Source organism: Thunnus thynnus, chromosome 13 (assembly GCF_963924715.1).
Source record: "Thunnus thynnus chromosome 13, fThuThy2.1, whole genome shotgun sequence".
Lineage (NCBI taxonomy): Eukaryota > Metazoa > Chordata > Actinopteri > Scombriformes > Scombridae > Thunnus > Thunnus thynnus.
In genome coordinates this window covers 7269388-7294563 of record NC_089529.1, presented here as the reverse complement: position 1 = coordinate 7294563, position 25176 = coordinate 7269388, and the positions used below count along the sequence as shown (strand labels likewise).

The 25176-nt window shown below is 40.9% G+C and overlaps 1 protein-coding gene across 4 annotated transcripts in view; it reads left to right on the top strand.

The window, feature by feature from the left end:
* The window catches only part of abr (ABR activator of RhoGEF and GTPase), a 131754-nt gene that overhangs the window by 49532 nt on the left and 57046 nt on the right, over positions 1–25176 (top strand). For 3 of the 4 annotated variants that reach the window (XM_067607562.1, XM_067607563.1, XM_067607564.1), the window contains exons 2-7: positions 752–933; positions 8189–8287; positions 12303–12488; positions 17659–17766; positions 19414–19474; positions 24955–25007. In XM_067607562.1, coding sequence (XP_067463663.1) covers positions 752–933; positions 8189–8287; positions 12303–12488; positions 17659–17766; positions 19414–19474; positions 24955–25007 — 689 coding nt within the window. Of the gene's footprint in view, positions 1–751; positions 934–5195; positions 5458–8188; positions 8288–12302; positions 12489–17658; positions 17767–19413; positions 19475–24954; positions 25008–25176 lie in introns of those variants that run through there. The other variant, XM_067607565.1, reaches the window with a different exon arrangement.

Genomic DNA, 25176 nt, shown 5'->3' with positions numbered 1-25176 from the left:
TTCATAAAGGAAATGTATAGATAAAAAGGATTTGCCTCCCATCAGGGTAAAAAAAAAGGAGAACATCTAAGAATCTCTAAAATTACTGACTGTCACTTAGTAACTAATTCCTCCCTCTGTTCCTGACAGTACACCAGTGTTGCTTGTGTTTTTGATCTACTTTATTATAACAGTTGACCATTACATGAGCTTGTTTTTCATCGAGTACAGCCATGATGCTGTTTGTCTGCAGAGAATGTCACTCCTCTCCCCTACGAGGCAGCAAAGAGGTGTGACTGCCCATCAGAAATACACCTCTCCTCTCTAATAAGACACCAGATATGAAAGGCTTCAAGTCGACTCACTGTTTTTTATGTCTGACAGGCTTTTTATATCTCATACATGCCTTTTTGTTATTCCGTGTTCTCCTCACTGGTGCTGCGTGTGAAGGCAGGACAGGAGCCGTTTCAGAGTCGGCGTTGTTCCTTTCCACTGGAGCTGTCACTGTTACTCAGGCCTGAACGCCAGCATTGTCACAGGATATGAATTTTGACCTCAATACTGACACTAAGCCTAATCATGTGATACCTTTAGAAAACCAGAGAAACATTAAGCAAGTTACTTGTGACACTTTATTGAATTAGCAGCTGGATGTTTGTCTTTTTTGGCTCTGCAGAAATAAATAATTGCATTTGAGCCCAGCAATGGACTTGTTCTCTGTGGTAAAATGCTAACCAGCATCTCTCTCTCTCCCCGCCTCTCTGTCCTCCAGACTTTAACTACAACACAGATGGCTACGAGGGGGACGGGGCAGAGGACGGCAAGTCTCAGGATGGCTCAGAGACGCTGCCCTATATAGATGAATCCCCCACCATGTCGCCCCAGCTGTGCGCGCCCCAAGGGCCCGACGGAGAAACAGTCTCTCCCACACCACCAGAGGGCCTGCTGTCTGGGGTAAGAGCGCACACACACACACACACACACACACATACATACATAAAGAGGCAGGTATGAATCAGTAGCAGTCCGCCACACTTGAACTTGAACACACGGGAATAATGTGACAGATGGGAAGAGAGAGGGAACGTGTGACCTGGATGTTCCAGGTTGTGATTACATGCTAGATGACTGATTGGCTCAGGTGTGGTTCAGCTCCAGGCAAGTTGCTTATGTAGAATATTTTTCAAGATCCTGAAAGGCCTTAAAGACTATACTGGTAGTTGTGTAGGTTTAAGCCCATCAACTAGCTTATACTTGGTGCTTTCAAGTGAATGTCCAACATTCAGCACAAGAGAGTTTCCTGTTGAACTGCAATCAGTTATTTAAGGCAAGAAACAGCCAAAGTCACATTATCCTTGATTATTCTTGTGAATGCAAACCTCTCAACAGTCCGCTCTCAAATATCAGATGTTAGAGTTTTTTTTAATGCACCAACAAGGAAGAGTCTTCAAAACAATCTCTGTTAAGCCATGACCTCATGATGATCATGTAATTAAACCTAAAGGTAACCAAATAATCATTAACCATATGAAGAGCGTTTCATGTTTTACAAGTTGATTTTATTTACAACTAACTGATAAAAACAAGTATTATGTGATGTTTAGTAAAAGGTGCACTATTAACCAGTAACCAGTATTAATCATATTATCTAAACTCTCAAGTTTCCAAATTCTAAGTGGCATCAGAGTATTTTTAGAGCTTAGAGTGTACTACAGTTAAAGTTTCTGCTGGTATTAGCAGTAGAAGTTTCATTTGGGACTATTTACCCCAGGCTTCATCTGTGATGACAGTCTTTCTCTTTTCTGGGCTGTTTGTTTCTTTCTGAAGTTAGTTTCCAGATCTTTACCCTCTGTAATTGTTAGCGATTAGCCGCAATAGCTGGACTGCCTGCAGCACACTGCAGGTGGCACATTCACAGCAGCAGGAAATGACCACTGACCCAGATGGGGTTTGACGCCATCGGCACCAATCTGCCATTCTGTGTGTCAATGAGAATACATTACTGTAATTATCCACACAGTTGTAATTTTTTTAAAACTTGCTAATTTTTTACATGTCAATCAATCAATGTTGGTGCTTTGGTGCTTTTTGTCTTTGGATTTACAGTTAATGAAATGAGAATCTATGTATTGTGGCTGTTAGTCTTTTCTTTGTTTGTTCAGTCACAGTGGCTATCAGTGCACATGCTGAATACCATCTGCTCTTCTGTTTATTCCAAATAAACTGCTGCTGCTGGAAATATAAAAACACACTAAGACACCAGGGATTTAGAACAGCTGATGTAAAAGCTTTCATGAAATGGATATTTGTTTGGTCCTTGCCATTATATTAAATTCTGATATAGTGCCAATATACTAATTATATAAAACTACTGGTAGTTTTCAGATTGTTTTTATCTGCATATTGCAGTGTCTGTGGTCCTGTCATGTATTCATCCCCTCCTTCATATCAGTAGGCCAGAGGTTAGCAGAGTCTCTTTTCATGCCCTGCGGCTGAATGTGTTTGTGTGACTGCATGTCCTGTGTGAAAACTTGTGTGTAACACTGTGTGAGAGGGTGCTTCACCAACCCAGGGAGGCTCAGCGGGTGTCATGTTGACCCTGACCTGAACCAGCCCTCCCACACACACACAGAGGAAGACTAGAAGACTTTTCACTTAACACATCACAGCAGCTTTGACATGCAGCTTGAAAAAGCCTTAATGAAAACTACCATATTACATGTATTAATATGAAAGAAACCCTGAGTCCGGTTGGCTAAGACTTGTTGTGACAGTCTGTCATGTCCCGCCATTATACAGTGAACAGAAGCAGAGAATTTCCAGGAGATTGCCTTCCCACGTCTGTCACCTTTTTCAAGAATTGCCTCTTATCACCTCCTCTTCCTCAATCTCTGTCTATCCGATCCTCATCCTGCCCCTTCCTTTATTTGCTCCGTGAATCTACCTGCCCTATCTCTTTTCCAAGCAGCTCTGTTATCACTGTATGATCACAGACCTTGACCTTCTTACAATTGTGGCAAATGATGAATTATTAAGCTCATTGTTCTGTTACATTCACTGTGAGTCACCCTGCTTGGATGTCAGCTCATGTAAATGGAAATGTGTCTCCATCTAGTGGCGAGTTAGTGTAAGAACAGGCCAGAGAGGACATTTTCACATGTTTCAAACTGTCCAAACTCTAAAACCTTTGAGGAGGAGGAGTTTCGTAATCCGTTGCACGCATGAAGAAAAGTTAAACTGGTTACATCTTGATTATAAGTTGACTTTATTTGTTTAGTCAGGTTAATGGTTAAAAACATTTACCGGTGTCAACCTTATGTGGTAGATTGATAACTCATGACCCATTATATAGAAAGGACAAAAAGGAGCCTTATCACAGCAATATCAAGATGCTGAAAAAATATAACGTATATAAACAGATCATGCAGCTATGTGGAGTCATGGAAAATATATAACATTTCAGTCACTTTGGATCTTTTTTTTTTTCAGTCACCACCTCCAACAGACCGCTCAGCACATTTTAATCCTTCCACCCTCAAAAAGCTGTCACTGCATGCATAATGTTAGTGAAAATGCACCAGTGGATAATCTATATTCTCAGTTCTGATGGCGTATTTATCTTTATCCACTCTCACTTTTGTCTCCTGACCCTTACACTTCAGTAGAAAAATGAGTCAGAGCAGTTCAGAGTGCTTTAGTTTGACCGAGCCGACCGGTCTGCTGTGGAAAGATGTTTGTGGAGAATTTGTGTTGGACGCTGCCTCGTGGACTCTAAAGGTCTTTCCGCTGAAGCCGTCCTCTCCTCACCGCCTTGTTAAATAGGCCTTTTCTTTCCGCTGAGTTTGCACAGGCCTCTCATCTGCTGACACGAGAGAGCCGATGCTGACACCTCCATGCCAAGATACATACGTTTAGCGTGTGGAGCTTGTATGTAAATGTGCACGCATGAGAGTTAAATTTGAACTCGGAGATATTTTTGTTTTTTGTTTTTTTGGGATGCTTTAAAACTTTAGTTTCTGTATGTCTGCCTGTCTACAAATGATATCATTCCAGTCTTTCTTTAAGGCAGATGTTATTTTCTTTCCTTTGTTCTCTTTCTTACAAGATCACTCCTTTCTCCCCCGTATTACTGTCTTATAAATACAAGCCACAACCATAAATGTATTCGTATTAATTCTCCCTGCTCCCTTCCAAGTCCTTGGTTTGTAAAATAAGCCTGTCCTAAATAATGTAGGCTACAAAGTTATTAACTCAAACTATCCTAGATTTAGCCAGATTAGCCTGCATAAATGACCTGAAAATGGCCTAAAAATGTGGTTTGGGACACACAGAAGAACAAGTCTAAAATCTTCCATCAGAGAAAGAGGTGGGGGGAGGAAAATCTAGAGGGAGGCTGAAAGAGCAGTAGTGGGTCTCACTTCCTGTGAAGTGGCATCTTAAGGGTCAGGAGCAGGGTGGGAGGTCATGGCGAGTGAACTAAAGTCATTCACAAACACATGTGCTAAGTAACACCCACTCAGAGTTGAATCATTATATGCTCAGTGTGACTCAAGTCACTCCCAGTTCCAGTTTCTTTCCATTTCTACTCTCCAGAGTTATTAATTTTCCTAACAGCGTGTCTCTGTGTCTTTTTTTAAACACTGTTTTATATTTGAACCCTGTGTTCTGCCAGTGCAAAATCGTTGTTACCCAGTGAACTATGCGACCTGTAATTAGAATCAGCCGCACTAGCAGCACATTAGCCGGGTCTCAGCTCAACATCCAAGCCTCTTCGAACGGATCAATAAAGAAACAATGACCAGAGAGTGCGAGAGAGGAGGAGAAAAAAATGAACTCTGCGACGCTCAGTGATGCAGAGAAAGAGAGAAACTGTGTGCTTGCGTGATGAGGAAGTGGCTGCAGCCTGAAGAGACGGAAGAAAGAAATAAAAAAGAATGAAACAGAGTAACTCTCCCACTGAAGCACAGCTAGAGAGAGAGAGCCTATGTGGCCATCAAGGAAGTGGCTGGAGATCGTTTGTTGTGAGGGGAGGGGCGGATGTAGAGGGAGGGCAGACCTCATCGACCGAGGTGGAACACTGAGACACACACGCACACACATAGAGTACACACACACACACACACACACAGAGACACACATACACACAAACACACCACCAGGAAGCCCAGCAGAGGAAGGGGGTGGGGTTATGTAGGCGGGGTCCTCTCTCTTTCTCTCTCTCGCTGTCCAGACGACTTGCTCTGACGGGAAAACACTGATGTGTCCAGGCAGGCCCTGAAGAAGGGAATAGCAGACAGAAAGAGGGAGAGGAGGAGGAGAAAGAAAGGAAAAAGAAAGAAAGAGAAAGAAAGAATCATGGAGGAGGAAGAGGAGGAGGTGCTGTGCTACTTGGACAGGGTCCTGGAGGAGGAGGAGGAGCTGTTTGATTATGGAGATGGGGAGCTAGATCCCATCACTCCGTCACATAGACAGTTCAAGGTGAGACAGCGGCTGGACAGCTGGATGCAGAGAAAATACACACACACACACACACACACATGCACACACTTACGCAACTTGACACTCTTACTGGGCTTGAAAGCTTGGCTATATTTAGCAAAGTGGAAAGTCTTATTGGTGTCTTGGCATGATGTGGCGTCACTACAGTATGCGCTGCAACGTGTGTCTATGAGCCATCTGTACTGCTAGAGTGTGTGTGTGTGTGTGTGAGAAAGTCATTGATGTTTCAGCGTGGCCCGACGAGGCGCTCACGCTGTTACTTTTTTAAGAACCTCTGTTCCTAATGGTAACTTTTGTTTGTTAAGAAGCCTCATTGTGCGTGGGTGTGTGGGTGTGTGTGTGTGTGTTTATGTGCTCCTCCCAGTAGATGAATTGACAAAAAGCAGGGCTGTCTGTGTGGTATCAGGTCAATCTTGATATCATCTCCTTTTATGACAGAATGACAGCAGAAGGCACAATAAGAGAGCACACAGAGTTGTCTGTATGAAAAGTGTAACTGTGAAGGGACAATTAGCGGTGGACAGACAGGTTGCCGTGGAAAAAATCCTTTCACCACTCATGTATTTCTCATCTTGCCCTCTCGCCACACAGTAGCTCTTTGTACAGCTGAGGGAAAATATTCCTGCTGTTGGAAAAAATAGTTTTTCCCCCTTCCTTTTTTTATGTCTTTTCTCATCGTGCTGTGACATGTTTGTCACCGAAGGAGTAAGCTTTACACGTCACCAACACGTACGCGGATCCTTTGAGTTGCATGTGGTTACTCTGTTTGTTTAGTCCAGTGTCAGGGCAACTACAAGGCATCATATCTCAGACCTTAGAAAAGATAAGAAGTCTTGTTAAACATAGCTCTGGGATGTAATTTCAATAAAAAACATGTTTATAATCATTTATATAATAATATAAATAATGTTTATATAATAATATAATCATGATGTTTATTGAAAATGTCTAGAGATGTGAGCAGGCGTTTGGTGCTAGAAATAAGTGTCGTGCAGGACTTGCATGTCAAAAAGCTTCTGAGAGTTTCAAGAGTATGACTCATCTCTGTTGCGGCTTTTGTTTTTAGTTTCAGTCATCAGAAAAATGATCTCTCAATTTCTTTCAAGGAATGCCAGCGTTCAAACATGTGGAGAGGCTACTTACTCATGAACTCAAACCTCTCTGGGCGCTGCTGAACTCCTGCTTTACCTGACAGAGGCGATGATGTAAATGCAGCTTGACAGATGGAGAGTTGAACAGTTCAATGACATCTCAAACTTAAAAATCCTCCACAGTTCAGTTATATGAGACAACAGCTTTAGAAATCAATCCCGGTTCGTCTTCTGATTTTTGCTTTAATTTAGTTTTAAACTGTCAATTCACAGCGAGATCGAGCGTCAACACTGTTATCATCACAAGTGTGGAGATGCAAGTATATTGATGAACAGGTGCACATGTAGCATTTTAGAGTTGTCACAGAATTTTAATATATGTCTTAAAATAAACATGAGTTCACATAAATATTACTCATTATGTTACAAGTGAATATCTAGCCTGCAATAGTTTGTGCAGAAATTTAAAGTATATATTGTGTAAAAACTCTATATACTGTACGTACAGTGTTTGTCCAATCTGGAAAGACAGCAGGAGTGTCAGGAGGTAAATGTTAGTCATGATTGGGTTAAAACAATGAGGTCATGGCTCCCTTTTCTTATCAGGCCGAGCCGGTGTGCTGATATCATTGTAAGGATCTGGCTGTTAATAATTAATCTTCCTCTTCTCACTCTTCCTCTGCTCACATCGCTGTTCTTTGGCCTCTGTTAAGTACATATGTGACTGTCTGGCAGGTTGCTTAGATGTTTACTTTGGGGAAGTAGTTGATTAACTGTTAAGGTATATCTTGGTTATTAAGGAGGAATATTAAAACGAGGATTGCCTGAGTAGCTTTCACGCATTTGAATTGTTTTGTTCAACACATTTTTAATGTGCTTTATAAATTAAGTAACTTGACTTGTTCAGGTTATATTAACACCACTGCTCTTTACACTGCAGTGCAAATGATGATGTCATACATGCACAAATATAACGATTGCCATCTTCACACATTCGCATATGTTGCTGTGTAATATATTTTATTAACAGCTTGCTGACTAGATAAGATGTCTTCAGTGATGATACCAAACATCTTAAAATATTTTTTTGATTCAGTAACCATTGAGTCAGCATGCTTCTCACTACTTCGCAGCTGTATTTGTCAATTTTTTCTCTTTCCAAGCCTTGATAATTTTTATTCAAACTAGTATTTTCCTCAATATAGGGTGAAAACCACAAGTATGTCTTGTTTTGTTCTCCGTGTTTCTCAAACATGATTAGGGTGGTGACTTCCCTGATACTGAAGTCAAAATACAACAACCGCTTTGAAGCACTTGGAGTAAGACTTTCCACAGAGGAAGCAAGCTAATTTGATGTTTTTAGATGAGCAGAAATTCCCAATAAACATTCCTTCGTAGTTTGGCTATGTGTGTGCATTAATGTTTTGTTTACCTGATATGGTAACTGCAGCGGCATCAGGAAATGAGCTTGAGTCATGGTACTTTTATGTGGTGTTGGTTAGAAATTAATCCTGAATACAAATAGGTTATTCAAGGATCCTTGCTGTGTATGTATGTGTATGAAGTATATAACTACATGTATCATACATTATTACAATCATGTTTGTTTTATCCCACAGGGAGACATAGAGAAAGGACTGGAGATGAAGAAACTGGTGCTGTCTGGTTTCCTGGCCAGTGAGGAGATCTACATTAACCAACTGGAGGCCCTGTTACTGGTGAGACACACACACACACACACCCTGCCAAAAAAAAGTAAACATTTTGAAGTAATACAACAAAATGAAGTCTTCCACATATGCTCTAGACCCCACTCCTACCAAACTCTTTAAGTCCAGCTTCCAGTGCCTCTCCAAGGAAACAACAAGAATAATCAACACTTTGATGATTTTAAAGCAGTTATAGTAAAACCAATGCCAATCTCAAATCTTCCGTTTCTTTTACAACTTCTGGAGAAAGCTGTTTTTGACCAACTACATGTTCATTTGAATACCAACAATATATCAGAAAAATTCTAGTCTGGCTGTCAAACCAACCCTAGAACTAAAACAGCTTCATTAAAGGTAGTAAATGACCTGAGAATTTCAGTTGACTCCAACATTGTGGCCGTCCTCATTCTGTTAGATTTGACCACTGTGTTTAATACAGTTCATCGATCATGGCATTTTAATTAATTAATAGACTTTAGATTTGGTTAGGTCTCTCTGTTGTGCTGTGTGACTGGTTTTTCTCGTATTTGTCAGGAAGAAAGTTTTGTCAGTCTAGGTTTGGATTTTTGTGTCACAGGCATTTGATATTGATTATGGTGTTCCTCAGGGAAGCATCCTGGGCCCTGTCCTTTTTTTCTTTATACAGAACATTCTCCCTCTGTGTAAGATTATTAGTCAGCATACAGTAATGTCAAATATAATTGTTACACAGATGATACACAACTGTGTCTCTGTCTCACGCAACCCTGGTTCTTTGTCTTTTTATCTTGCTCATGGATATCAATATTTGAATGTATCATCTTTTAAAAAGGGGAAATGAGCATGAAACCGAGATTCTACTTGAAGGATCAAAAGAAGAAAGACAGAATCTGCAGTCAATGTTTGGTTGTCTGTCCAAAATAAATAAGACAGAAGTTACAGATATAGGAATGTTTGTTTTGGTTTTTTTGCCGTTTTAACAAGGTCATGAAAATATATTTTTTTCATCTTTTTCATCAGGGTTTTGACTAAAACAAAAAAAGAGGGATCACATTACCTAACTGCTCGCAACACTGCACTAGTTACCTGTATCTTTTAGAATTATTTCCTTTTGCCTGTTTTTAAAGCCTAACATAATCTTGCACCTTCTGATATCACCGACTGCCTTTCATTTTTTTCCTTGCAATGCAGCTGGATTTGCGAGATCACGCAAGAATCCATCTTGTCAGGCTTCAAGTAATGCACTTGTGTCAATTAGTGTCCTATGAGGATTCTCTTGTGATCTTGTGAATCCAGCTGCCTCTAAGATGGTGATAGGTGTTGATAGACAGATGGTTCAGCCAATAACCCGCCAAGTGTTTTTTTTGAAAGTGCCTGCCCTTTCCCAAACAGTTTCCAACGACATCTTCTCAGATGGTTCTGTATAACAAAGCATCTGGTGCGTCAGGTTTTTTCATTTTATGTTCCAACTAGAACTCTCAGATCTTCAATTGCTTTTCTTTTAGAAGCTCCTAATGTTGCCCACAAGAAATCTGGTGAGGCTGCTCTTTGTTTTTATGGCCCTAAGCTGTGGAACACCCTTTCCTTAGAGCAGCAAACTAATAAGAAATTAAAGACCCATCTTTCTGATCTGGCTTTTAATTTGGGGTAATCCAACCTCGCCAGCTCTTAATTTTTTTATCTTTAGTTATTTATATCGTTTTTTCCTGTTAGTTTTTTTTGTATTGTTTTTAATGTTTCATTGTAGTTTTATCAAACGTTTTATCTGTTATTTTTTTATTTTAATTTTTGTTCAGTTTCGTAAAGCACTTTGGGCTGTGTCTTATTCTTATTTCTACATCAAGGCTCATGTAGAAGCATTCATGTAGAGGCATTCATGTTTCAGCGCTGCTGCTATGTTACTTGGTGCAGGCCTGTGTGATTGCCATTAGTGGTCATAATGAAAGCAGGACCGCACTCACAGCAGTTTCCTGAAACACTCACTGAACATGCTTCCCCTTGCTAAACTATGTCATATCCTGCCGCTCTCAGCCACATGTTGCACTTTGACCAGTATGAAGTTGGTTTGACAGCAAGTGCAACGTTATGCTATTCTGTAAAATTGTTTTGTCACAGTTATAGTGCAAAACCTCCATCACTAAAACACAAACAGCTCTAGTTAGTAGCAATCAATGAAGTAAACATAGGAGTGCAGAAATACTGTCAAAAATCTGGTCTGTGGCTCAGTTCCTCCTCTTTTAGCTGTAGTAGTGACAACACAAGTCATTATACAAGTCGACCAATGGAGAGTTTGTTCCCGTCCTCTTCCACTTCCTCAGTCATTGAGATAATGTCTAACACGCAGGGTGTTATCACACTTTGTTTTTGCTCTAATGCATTCTTCATATTTTGCAGATTTTAGTTTACACTACCAAAATACTGGCAAGAGGAACTTGTAAACAAAAGTCACAAGTGTTGGTCATGGGGTGTCAGTAACCCTATATGTCATCTTTCAGTGTTAAAAAATATTTTGGTGAATGTGACAAAATCTTTGAAGAGTGATACAGATATGTGACAGCCTAGTAGTCACTTATACTTGAATGTTTTGGTATAGTTGCCAGCTGCAGTCTGGAAGCTCGTATTCAGTTGCTCACTTTTAACTGGTATTAACACCTGAGAAGGTAACTTAGAGTACAGCTACGACAACAGAGGTGAGATACTACTGTGTGTGGATCAGTGCACTACTACTTTACAACAGGTCTCAGTTTGTCTCACTGCAGAGAAGGTATTTCTCTCTGTATATAGGTGTTTTACTTAAGTGTTGCTGATGCTGCAACTGTCACCAACTAACAGCAGGAGGCTACAAGTCATGACCCATCGAAGGAAGTGTAGAATTAAGCAATAGATCAGATGACATTGACATTAATAGGGGTTAAAAGGTCTAATGACACATGATGAATATGTACTTTTTTATGCGATACCAAACACAGATTTGGCTGTACTGAGCATGTAGAACATGCGCTGTGGGCCTGCGCGCACTTGCTCACATAGGTGTCTTATTATCAGTAACAATGTAGATAAAGACGGCCCATATTTTACTGTACAGTAGTAAAATGGCTGTTTGTAAATATATTTCAAAAGTATAATTTCTAACAACTCTGTGCAGTGGCAAATATAAATTCACATGTGTCCCTTTTGTGTTTTTGTCGGTTCTGTAAGCATGTTATCCTGTAATTTAACCAATAACATGCTAAGATGGAAATTAACAAATGTGACCAGTCTGTGATTTCATTCATCTGTCAAAACATTTGTCCAACCTGATGAGTGGTTTTCAGCTTGCTGCTTTGCCATCATATATAGACCCTGCCGGGGGCGTCGAACGCAGTCATTGTCAGAGCTTTTAAAAATGAGCCTGTGTCTGATTAGCCTTCATGCAACCCCTGCAATCAGTGGGAGACTGACTCATCATCGAGAGAACTTTTGCTTCTATGACGTGAAAGCCTTTTTGTTTTCACTGTAATTCAGTGTCATCGTCCCCCCTCTGCGTCCACTTCACACATCTCTATGATTAACTGAGCTGTCCTGCAATCTGACTGGTCAGAAACAGCACACCGGAGAAGAGAGTCACCCAATAGCAGAGAAGAGAGGCTAAGATTACATGCTTATCACTGGGCGACACACAGCGAGATCAGAAACTTTTCTTTTCAGGCACTGGTCCAATTAGGCCACTGATTGGCCAATCAACTGCACCAAGTTACGCTCGCAGCCTGCTCTGAAATTGGAAACAACTTCAACCCACTTTATCAGGACTTGAGTGTAGAATACTGTATATAACTTTTTAAATAGAATGAACATTCCCTTGAAGAAAACAATTACACACCACCACAATAAACTCGATATTGACTAGAAGAAACATTAACTGAGTTAAAGTATGATGCCAGTTTCTCTCCCCTTCTTAATATATTTAAATAACCTTTGAGAACACATTCAAGGTCGGTCCTGGTCTGCCTCCTCATTGGTTGAGTTGTCTTCACTAACTCCGTTCTCTCTGTCTCTGCCCATCCAGCCCATGCGTCCCCTGAAAGCCACGGCCACCACCTCGCAGCCCGTCCTGACCATCCAGCAGGTGGAGACCATCTTCTACAAAATCCAGGACATCTTTGAGATCCACAAGGAGTTCTACGACGCCCTCTTACCCAGCATCCAGCAGTGGGATGAGAAGGTCACCGTGGGACATCTGTTTCAGAAGCTGGTGAGTCTGACGTGTGCCTAGCGCTCACTGTGTGTAGATCTTTTTCTTCTCCTTCCCCTCCATCACTTGCAGGATACATATGAATGAGAATTGTCAGACTCTCACTATTTGTATTGAGTGAATCTCTCTTCTAATTTAGACTGTGTATGTAAACGTGTGTGTGTGTGTGTGTGTGCAGCCCAGTGTCTGTGGTTTGAGTGCATTAGCAGAAATGTGGTAGCCCCCGGTCTCTCACTCTGTCATATTTGAACTGGATTATGCTGTTTAAACAGGCTCTTTCAGTACAGAATGTAACAGTATCATTGTTATGTGTGTGGATGTGTCTGTGTACAGAATTAGCAAGGCTCCAGGCCTCAGCTAGTAGTAAAGTGAGTTAGTTCTCCCTCTGTGTGAGATCATTACATTGCAGGGGATAATGTAATTTGAACAGGGCTTATCAGCACATAACATAGCGTAAGAGCATGTGCATACAATGTGTGTGTCTTAACATATTTTAGATACTCATTGCATTTGTTTGGCATATGCTCGATGGGCTGATGCAACACGGTGTAACAGAGACTTTCAACTAAGAAACTGGAGACTAGCAGGAAAAAAAAAAACAGATAGAAATTTAATTTAGAGGGTAAAGCCCAGTTAGTGTGTAAAATCCAGATACCATCATCAGGGAAAATAGTTAACTTTAGTGGCCAATTTAAAGCGTTTGAAAGTAATTTATTGAGAGCAGTAGCGTAGTAGTGCCCTGTTAATTCCCCCCTGACACAGTCCAACTGTGGGCAGACGGTAGAATATTGTGGTTTATAATTTTCTGGGGCTGGAAACTAGACAGACACACAAACACTTGCTATTTAGAAAAGTGGCAGTAAAGTGCTGTAAGCTTCTCCACCTGACAGTAACAACAGGCTTTTGCTCTTAAATTGGGAGCCTCACAATACCGCTGCAGATTATACAGTACCACCCCTTGTGTGAGTGAGAGTGATGCTACTAGTCATCTCTGTCTCTACATGTGGACCTCCTTTGGTTTCAGCTACTTCCGCTGTTTGTAAAGACGTGGTACAAAGGCAGAGGCTTAAAAATAGACAACTTTACTGTCATGGGAAAAAATCAAATACTATACTGATCCTGTGTGAGAACGTTATGAGCTGTTTTTGAAATCTGCCTTTAAATTTTACAATAATAACCAGATAAATTTGACTTACTACTGTGGGATCAGTGATTTAAAGAAGTCCTGCATTTAGTTCACACCATGTTTTCAGATTTTAGAAGATGTGATTTATTCTCGCCAACGAGCTGTTAGTTCATCAGACGTCCCATTATGAGAGATCCTGTGACATTTTGCCAAGTCATTAGCACATTTCTGTTTAGACTAGAGGACGTGTCATGCCAGCTCTTATCCTCACCTCAGAACCAAGACTTCACCATCTATTTTAATCTTTTACAAAGAGAAGTTTTGATGTTATAAAATATTTCTGGCTCAGTGTTTGTTTCTGTGGGCTGGCTGCTGTGATTTAGAACTGCAAGTATTTTAAAAATGTGACAGATTAAATTAGAGTTAATGTCTGTGCAGTGGACAACATCTTAGGCTTTTTAAATGCAGAGCAGCACACATTAAACTCTAGGTCTGATCTTATTATCAACGTATCAATCAGTGTATTTTTCTAGCCAAAATCAAGGTGTCACATTGTTTGGTATCATAATGTTGATTGTTTTGCTACATTTACACGCTGTTTGGTTTGGTCACAGCTCAGTGAGCAAGTGAGCTACAATATCTAACCAGGCTTTCGGTTTTACAGCTGTATAAGCATGACAACCCCGATAAAATCACTGAGAAAATTCATGCTATCATTATGAGGAACTTAGGCAAGATGTCTGGTGTATTCTGATATGAAACAGTTTCTCTGCCATGTAGACATCTTTCGCTTTTGGTTTTCAACATCTCACAAAGGGTTTCGGGTATATTTTGATCTCTTAAACTATCAGCAAACTATCAGCCAGAGTTATTATTAGCAGTAAACCACCACAACTCAAAGATTGCCAAGAACCAGTCAAGAGTTGCCAAGAATTGAAAATCGGCACTGAATGTCTGGTCAGATTCTTATTCTTTAAGGTGATATTTCCATATCTAAGTCCTGATATAAATTTGGACTGTATTATATATTGACAAAGTTCTTGTACAGCTTTGTGTTAAGACAAAATAAACCAATATGTTTCACAAGTATTGTGTGGGATTGGCACATATCAAATAAAGTGAAATCATACCCACTTTGCAGCTAACTACTTTAGCCCAAGAGCTAATGACTTTCAATATGGTTATTAAACTTCTCCTAAACGCACACTGGTTCAGATTTATGTGTACAATAATGCACCAAGTGATTAATTTCATAAAATATTTAATGAAACGTTTAATGAATAAATGATTCTGTTGATGATTCAGAGGGGGATAAGTCTCAGTAACTGTGGAAGATAGATTGGCAATAACACATGAGCTCATGTTTAGAAAATGATGGCGGCTCTGGTGTAGAAATGTAATACTTTTAGTAGTTTTAAGCGCTTCCTCTCACTCTCCCCCATCTCTGTTAACCCTGGGAGTCGCACCACCAAGTGACACCTATTAGTGTAGTCATCAGCTCCCATCTGCGCTGCGTATATGTGCGTACATGGGCATGTCATGTGGCAGCTAAACATTTAGTCAGAGTGGCAGTGCGACACTACAGATGGCACTGTAATTAGCTGGTTTGCTTCCTACTGGTCCTTGTCAGCAGCATGGAGGCCACTGGAGCAACACAGAGGGACAGAATCACAGAAAGCAGGCTGACAGCAGATAAAAGCCTGCCACAGTTCCAACTCTTCTCACCTTTTTCAGACATAAAGAAGGGTCTCAGCTGCAGCCTCTGACTGCCAGGATTTCTTTTGACCAACCAAATTGTCAAAATCTCTGGAGACACAAAGTGAGAAGGGTTCAATCCTGCTACGGTCATGGCTCTGAAGGGGCTTTGTAAACCCCTTTGCTGAAGACATGCCTCCATCTTTTGACACTAACTATAAGTGTAATCCATGTATTATGTTATTATGGGTTACTGGGTTACTGCTTCCCCATGATAACCTTTAATGGATTACTGCATTTGTTCTGAGTATATTGAGGATAAAATTATGATGAGGGGATGTCAGAATGTTGGCTCACACACTGTGATATGTACTTCATCTAAATTTTTAGCCATGCGAATCTCACTTTGACTTTTTGATTTCTGTCTAAACTATGCAGTTGTTATTTTTGTGGATATTTGAATTTTGTCACAACATTTGAGTGAAAGCAGTGAAATCTTCCCGGTTTGATTATACTCACTTCTGTACAACTGACTGAAGTTTGACTGAGTGTTTATATATCAAGGGGAACAATGTATTTCAGCAACAGGAGGAACTCTGACCCATTGTAGACAACAGACAGTGCTGCATATAGCTGCACTATTTGATTGTGCAATTGATTTGTCTGTTGGGATTTTTCTCTGGAAGGCAGAAACACTAGTTGGTGTTGCTCAGCTGCTATCAAGCATGTGCAGTATATACAGTAGATATTAATAATTGCTAATACTTAAGCATTAGTGTCTAAAATGTTTGATTGCTTTGTTTGTCCTTGTTGTTTTTAACTGATCCTAAAAATGATGATCTGTGCTTAAACAGAGTAGACTTCCTCTTCTCCCTAAAATAAAAAAAACAGACCCAAAAAATCAAAACAGAGCTTGGATGATGTGTTGTGTAACATGGTTTGGACTGCAGCCTTCTCTCCCATCCTACATGTCAAAGATAGTTTGAATTATCCAGACTACACAGGTAAAAGTCTCTATTCTAGTCAACACATCTAGTGCCCTCCTCTCTCTCATCATCATCTTCTTCCCACCTCCATTCTAAAAACACAAACTGATGTTTTCCCGCCAGCTATGTTCACCTGTGAACCTGTTATTTGAAGTGTAGGCACTACGCTAGCAGTGTTGCTCCAAGTCCAGCGTGTCCAGGCAACATGATGAACTTATGAAATATCATCACGTCAGTCTGCTTGGTTGGTACTTTCCAGCCAAGCTGCCAAGTCAAAAATCTCTATATTTGGAAATTCAGTAATTACACAGTGGTTTCTCCCTACCATCCAAGGTTAGGGTTGGACATAATGAAGTCACCATTATGATGAGATGTTGTGCAGACACTTGTTTGGCTGGCTTCTTGTCTGTTTAAGTCTTTATGTGGCTAAATGTTTGTGCTAAGATGACCATATTAAAATAGTTGTTGGCTATTTTATTTTAGTTTCTCTATCATCTGTTCCTATTAAGAATGTATTGATCTATAACACAAGTGACATATGAGGCTGGATGACTCCCTAACATCTCCTCTTCTGAGCCCAACTTTCCACTTCACACCCTGAGAGGAAGTGGAAGGAGAGGAAATGAAAACGGGAGGTGGTGGGAGGGTTAACGACAAAAGTAACAAGTCTTACTCATTCATTCTATTCAGCTGAATCCAATCTCATTGCTTTAATAGGATGCAGTCAGCTCTTCAGCATAGCCAATCGAGCCTAGCTGTAGCAGGATGCATATTCATGCACTGCTGGTCTGCAGCTTGTGTTACAATGCACATACAGTGCAGCAGAGAGGGGCTGTTAATGAACGGGAAGAGGAAAGAGAAAGTGACTCTGTTCCAATCAGGAACACCGCACAGAGCCACCAGTGGTGTGGCATTATGGGAATATGATTAGCCTGCGTGCATTGACTGTATGTGTATGGGGGCGGGGGGGCGGGGGGGTCATTTCATGTATGCTGATTGAGCAAAAGAGCGACTGCAGCATTCTTTTCAACCCTTCACGTCAGGCAGAATTCTGATGGGAAAAGAAAATGACTTTATCTGCCAGAGCTGTATATGAACTCTAATAAGTGACATGCAGGAGTATGGAAGTGAAGGTGAATGCAAGATGTACTGAACTCACTGTATTTATGTTTATGACGCTCAATGTTGTGTTGTGATAGTAAATGTAGTATTAGGCAGTAAACCAGTTCCTCATTGGGTGTCCATTAAACAATCCAAATGGAGGAGAGGTAGATGTCCCAATCAGTGTCTCTCCCTCCCTCACACCTGCCTGTTTCTCCTGTACCTTAATGTTTATCCTCCTCTCTTCTCTCATATGCTCCAGGCCAGCCGGCTGGGAGTGTACAAGGCCTTTGTGGACAACTACAAGGTGGCTCTAGAGACGGCAGAGAAATGCAGCCAGGCCAACAGCCAGTTCCAGAAGATATCTGAGGTATGTTTTTCATTCTTCAGAGATGATGAGAGACTCAAGGAGCGGTTGGAAGAATGTAAAGAACCTGCGTAGCAGAGAGGCAGCATCCATTAGGTTCCTTTTTGCATTAGGATGACTTGTCATTTTGTCACAGTTGCTGTGTGTTGTGTTTTTAAATCACAATTTTTACACCACAGCATGACAAACTTGTTCTAGTTAATGCATTAGAAGATAAATCCCTCATGATGGCGGGTTAATCCTCCACAGTAAAGTAAAAGAGAAAACAAATGCACATGGAATGATAGCACAGAGAGGAAGCAGGGTGAAACATCCTCTTTTCGACAAGAAGCAACAGTGTTTATGGGAAATGTGGTCTGATTTTGAGGAACAGTAGTTTAAAACACCCCTTTAGTGAGACTGATGCTACAAGTCATCTCCGTCTTCATTTATATACAATAACAGTCAAAAGTTCAGACATACTTTCTCATTCAAGAGAATGTGATGGTGTGTCCAGCCTGACCGATACTGGATATTTGGGGCCAATCAAATATACATAAAATGCTGCCTGTATTACTTTAAAAAATAAAATTAATACATACATGTACACACAATACATGTCAGACAACATATACACCAATACCGATATTATACCAATATATCTGTGATAAAATTGGCTCACTGATATATCGGCCGGGCTCTATATTGTATATATTGATGGTAAAATATGTTTCACCTAGAATATTTATCTTAAGTCTGCTGACTGAATTCATTGTGTGTACAGGTGAGCAGTGTGATTGACAACAGAAGGTTTAGAATACTGTAGGGTTACTATACGTCAACGCATAGCTGCAGCAAGGAGCGTATATATATTTAGTGTTGAGAGCTGGTGTGAGGAGGAGTGTTGTGGGGTGCTAAAAATCCTCCTCATTGCTTTGAAGGTGTTATTGATGTTAATAAACCAGACATATGTGATGGAGTGGCACCGGATGAACCCGCTAATGACAAACCTGCTCTCATTCGCTCGTTTCTAGGCTGGTTTTGTACATAGCTGCACACCTAAAGTTTGCACAGAGGGTGTTACATCCCACCCATTGGTAATTATAACTTAACTAATCGTGAAGGAAATCCTCCTTCCTGTCTCTGAATACTTGAAATGTCAACAGTGAATGAAGTGCTTCGACTTTCTAGCACAGTTTTACTCTAATTATTATATCAGTTACAAAGTATTTGTGAAGGTATTGGCCACCTACAAACTTCTGTCCACACAAAGCACACACATTTCACCGTTTACAGCATAAACCTTTTTTTTTTTTTTTTTTTTTTTTTTTTTTTTGCATTTATAAAAACCCCTATTTCCTGTTTTTAACCTTTTAAACCAAGCGCTATCCCGCCCACTGAGTATGCAGCTGAACATTTTACAAGGTTTTAATCAAAACCATTATTTGTATTATTTCGCCATCATGCTGTAGAAGTGTGTTGGTGGTTGTAAATATAATTAATTTTGGGGTAAACTTGTGAAGGTTGCATGGTCCAGCCTCTCTCAGCTGTCTCAGTCTGCTGCAGTGACCGATACTTCTTCGTTAGCTCAGCCTCATTTTCATCCAAGCAAGTACAAAGAAGTGTGTGTGATTAATTAAATTGATCTTTCCGCTCCTCTGTTTCTTTCAGAACCTCAAAGTAAAAGGTCCTAAAGACTCCAAAGATTGTACCTCAACGGTCTCAATGGAGGGTAAGTTTGTGTGTGTGTGTGTGTGTGTGTGTGTGTGTGTGTGTGTGTGTGTGTGTGCGTGTGTATGTATGCGTGTGTGTGTGTGTGTATGCGTGCGCACATATGTCTGTCTTTCTGGCTTGATGCTTTAAGCCTCCAGTCCTGCCCCCTTCTACTTGTGTATGCAGTGGCGGGCTTTGGGGGGCAAACTGGCGCATGTGTGAGCACACACACATACACTCTCTCTCTCTCTCTCTCTCTCTCTCTCTCTCTTTCCTCTCTCTCTCTCTCTCTCTCTCTCTCTCTCTCTCTCTCTCTCTCTCTCTCTCTCTCTCCCTCTCTGTCTTGTAGCCTGAGAAAGAAGGCAGTGAGCAGGAGAACATAGTGAGGAGAGGAGAAGAGGGATATGGAGGTGCTTGTGGTCCTCAGACTGTGTTGTAACTGCACATACGGTAACGACTGCATGATATGAGCTGCCGCCGTTTGATGTTGGCAACTTGGAGTGTTGTTTTTCACGTCGTTTTTTTTTCTGTGAGCCGGGATATCAACGTCTTTGATCCTACGGTAGACCGGTGATATACCGTATTTGCTGTGAAGTTTGGACAGTTATTAATAAGCGCTCAGATATTGATTTTGGATATCGGCATATCTGATTGGCATTTGAAGCTTTGTGCGCTGATGCTCATGATGTACAAATAGTGTCTGTCTGCCTGTGATTTCAGACCTTAAATGGAATTTGCCCTTTTCAGATTTTCCGGTGATGAAAGTAGTTCATTTTGAAGCGTCTGAGCTTTTGTGTGGTTGCTGAGTGATGCTCCTCTCGAATATGCTGTTCACCGGGACTGACAGACTGCAGTTGTTCTTGTCTTTTAACATAGAGAATACACAGGAGGACGGCAGCTTTTATGTGTGTGTGTGTGTGTGTGTTTAAAATCAAGGCATGTTCTGCCTGTATAAGGACTGCTGGCCCCAGACTGCTCCTCATAGAAAATACTTATCACCAGTGGATCAGAAAAAGTCTGATGTCTTATGTGTGAGTGTGTGTATATATATTAGGAAGATGATACATGTCTGTGCTCTGCTGCCGTCTTGCAAACTTAAGGGATTTTGCTTAACCAAACCGCAGGGTAGACTTCACACTGCAAGGGAAAGAGGAAAAGGTTTCGGGCTGTTCAAATTATGCAATGATAAGCATGCATGATGAGCAAATGGTGTGGCTTTGTCAGGCTGAGAGAGGGCGGGTGAGTGTTCACATGTGTGTACCGTGTCGATTTTCAGCAGCATGTACCTGTGAAACGTCTGTTAATTTATGCATCGTAAGTGAGGAAGAATCAAACATCTGGGTTATTTCAGTTGCATTCTTTTCTGTACAGCTGAGACTATATTATGTTCTACAAGAATAATATATGTTTTGTTTGCTGGCAGTTAGGACGCATGAGAACTAAACTAGTTTAATATTCCCTCAACAATCCTTGTTTGTCAGCACCCGGGGCCGTTGCTTTGATTACTCTTTGTATTGCGGTTCCTTAATTACCTGGCAGAGCAGTCCATGGATTTCTTTAGCTCAGCTCTGAAACTTCCTGTTTTTTTCCCCTTTATATTTCTTTTATCATGCTTTCTTCCTTTCTTTTCATTACCCAACCATCCATCTTTCTTCTTTCCAAATGATTTCACTGGATCCCGGCCAAATGAACTGATGTTTGATCTTGTGTGTGTTTGGTCTTTATTGAAATAAGTCAGTTTGTCAGGCTTGTTTTACATATAGTAAAGCTCACCGATTCATCTGCCCACCACCTAATGAATGGATGCAAATAGCAACACAAGTACTACATCAAACAAGCATCTAACATCCTGATTCATATGTAAATGGAGGCTCATGCGCTACATTGCTGGCGTTTGCTCTCTATTTCTTAATCCTTATATGCCCTCTCCCTGTCTGTCATTCTGCCTCCTTTATTATCCCTCTCCTCTCTGTCCTGTTCCATCCTCATCCTCCGTCATGCCTCATGCCTGGCTTTGGTAGCTGAATGTCTTGCCAAATATTAAGGGCAGAAAGCTGGCAGTCCCCGTAGCTGTACACCCCTGTGTGTGTGTATGTGTGTGTGTGTGTGTGTGTTTTGCTTGTTCAAAGGTTTTGGCTACATGGCCTATTCCCTCGTTAGCAAAGATGAACTATTTGTCCGTCAGCCAAGCTGTCAAGGCGACCTTGAGAACAGGACCAATTAGAGGCCCTTGCTGCGACAGGTCATCGACTTAATATTCCACCTCTCTCTGTCTGATTCTCTCTCTCCTCATGTCTTCTCATCCTGCTTTGTCCTGACTCTTACCGGACTTTGAACATAGCTCCTCTTTCCAGATTTGTGTTTGTAGAACACACACAAACATATAGATACAGATATAATCCTTATCCAGTCTGGAACATAGAGTAACCTGGTTATTTATATCTCTGCATACATAATTATAACATTATGTATCCGAGAAAAAAGTCATATATATATGCACAAATACATAAAAATAAAGTCTTATATCCTCCAAAGTATGAAGGATGTGATTGATCGTAAAAAGAGGGAGAAAAGAGAGGAATATAATGTGGTCACATGATCACTGAGCCATCACACTCAGTTCAAAACAACTGATGATGAACTCAGCAAGCATATTCAGGTCTCTTAAAGCAATAACAGGAGTTATCCAGGTTTCCAAAACCATGATGTGACATTTACATTCACAAACACATGAACAGAATACTCCAAAAACATGATCATACTCAGGACTGGTGATAACGTATACATACTCAGTGTACAGTATTCTTACTACATGTATATACTATATAATATTACTATATAATGTATTGCATTACCAGATGTGTAGTTACAGCTGTAGAGATCATAAAGATGTTTTTTTTCCAAATTCCTCTCAAGAATGCAACCAAATTGCAATAATGCAAGTTCAGACATGCAGCGCAAAGTAGGACATAAATAATCAATACAGCTGATGTCAGCTAGCATACTCACAGCTGAAGTACTTCAATGTGCTGTACTAACTTTTGATACTTGACTTGTACCCAAGGTAAAGTAAAGTCACCTAAACTTTCCCAAAGTACTTGTACTTGAGGTGAATACAAACCCCGACACACACATAATTAAAGGTGTTCGCTGCCCTCGCAGCCAGAGCAGGTCCTGTGGTAAATCCTGCAGGAGGTAGCAGTATTGGCTCACTGAGCCAGGACCATTGATGGAGGCGGCATTATTAATGACCAGAGGGTTTAGAAACTTCAAAGAGCCTCAGCAAGGCTCCCTAGAAGATTCTCTTTGGTCTTATACAGCGACTGAGTGTGTGAATGTATATTTGAGCGTATAAGAGTGTGTATAGAGTGTGTAAAGTTTAACATGACAAGTCCTATCAGAAGATCTAAACATGTTCCCTGTAGGTTTTTGCTCTGGCTCTTTCATTTCTTTTAGTTGAAGGAGGAGGCGATAAGAAAAGAGAGCGAGCACTTGAAAGTGAGCGTACTCAGGGAGAGAAGAAGAGAGAGATAACATGTCTGTACTACTTTACAGCCGAAGAGAGCGACTTTCATTGGTTTAAACAGATAGTGTAACATTCAAGGGGGAGCGTAGCTGTGTTTCTAACTCTCTCTGGGAGCAGAGCGCTGTGTGCCAGGGACAAGCAGCCCTGCATACAGAACTCACTTTACTTCTCTTTGTTTCACTTGGCTAGCTTTTCCTTCCTTCGGTTTGGAAATCAGGTGCTTAAAGTCGGCAGTATGCACTATAATAAATGGAGATTAGCTTGGTCACAGAGTGGAACATCGTCAGCCGGTTTCCAATTTTTTATGCCCTTGTGGTTTGTTTTGATTACGTACCCTTGCTGTCTTTTCTTTTTGGGCACATGTGCAGAGCAACATAATTATACTTTTTTTTTTTATAATGCTTCGTGACACCGGTGGCATTATTATTTTGAGACCTTGAGACGTTTTTGGCATTTCATTACTTGACTGTTGGAACCTTAGGTCTTACAGAGGAAACCCAGAATAATTCCTCCCCCCCTTCTTCTATTCTTATACATCTATGTGTGTTCACTTCTTATCCGTCACCCCTCCCTCCCTTCTCACATCTGCCATCTTGCCTGCCGCCTATCTCCCCTCTGTCATTTTTCCCCCCTCTTTCTGTCTGTCCTATCTGTGGGAATTTCTCACTTAGAGCCGCCTTGTGTGTCAGACCTGCTGCTGTTCACACTACCTCAGCAGCAAAACCATCCCCGGGGAAGCCAGCCAAGTATGATGGTGCAGGCTTAAAGCTACAATATGTAACTATTCCACATTAAAAATGTCTAAAAACAACTAGACCTATGTTATATATTTTGTTGAGTTGTGTACTTACATTATCTCAAATGTTTCCAGCAATCTTCAAACTCAGAGAAATTGACTTTTATTCAGTTTTAAGCCACATTTTTATGATAAACTTGGTCGTTTTTAACTATATCTTTTAACCGGATGAAGGATTTTAGTCATCGGACATCTGGATCTTAACTTATCAGAGAGACAAACTGAGAAAAGGTTAGCAGCCCCTCCTGGATGTCCTGTGCCCACTGAACAACGTCAGAGAAACACAGATTTTTTTTACGTGAAACTGCTTTACTCAGTGGTCTAAACGTATTAATCACCGGGTCTGTTTGTTTTGGAGAAGAGAAGACCTCTGAGAATAATTCAGCTCCCAGAGAAGCTGTTTGTTAAACAATGAAGACAACAACTCCCATGATCCCACGCTGCTTCACGACATCATCAAACTCCGTCTTTTGTTACTGTTTTAACAAGATACCCCTGATTTAGAGACAGGAATGGGCACGTGTCTGTCTTATTGGACTTTTTATATATACTGTCATGCATTCATTTGTGCTGTTAATGTTTGTATCTGTGCATTTCAGAGAGACTCTCTTACAGTCCAGTGTTCAGGCAGGCTGTAGTTTACCTAGTAGCAGCCTAAATATGCAGTGGAAGCAAACTGTTTCAGAACCAATAGGAGGCAGCAGCAGCAACCCTGGAGATGGACTGAATGTTAAGCAGCCTGCCTACGGATTTGTGTGTGTGCGTGTGTGTGTGTGTCTCCATTACCCTGCTTTCAATCTATAAAACAGCACACATGCAGTCAGATTTCTTTAAAATAACAATAATAAGATGCTCTGTTTGCTTACTCCCCTTCACAGAGAGGTCAAAGGTCAGGGTCAGCTGCACAGAGTAGCTTGTTAAAGGACAATTCAGCACTATGGATGCTCATGAATTTGAAAGTCAACTCAAGAATCATATCATCAGTCAGACTATAGGTGCTGTGGTTAACTCTGTGTGAGATTAGTGGGAGTGTTTGTCCTTGTGCGAGCAGCAGAACTGTGACCTCCTGTTGATGTATGTATGTGTGTGTGTGTTGGGGTGTGTGTGCATGTGTGTTTGTGTGTGTATGTGTGAGAGAGCAACATTGACTCAGAGCCCTCTTCTTCTCTTCCCACAGCTCTCCTTTATAAGCCTATTGACCGTGTTACCAGAAGCACCCTGGTCCTTCATGTGAGTACACGGTTTACTCTTACGCTGCTCAGTTCACCCAAATCACCAACAAACAGGAGCACAGAATCTGGAAATGTTGCTGCAGAATTTTACAAATGTATCTGTGTAGCCAGAGACCGCTAGACTCAAGAGGAAGCTGAAAAAATGATTCTGAAAAAGAAAAAAATAT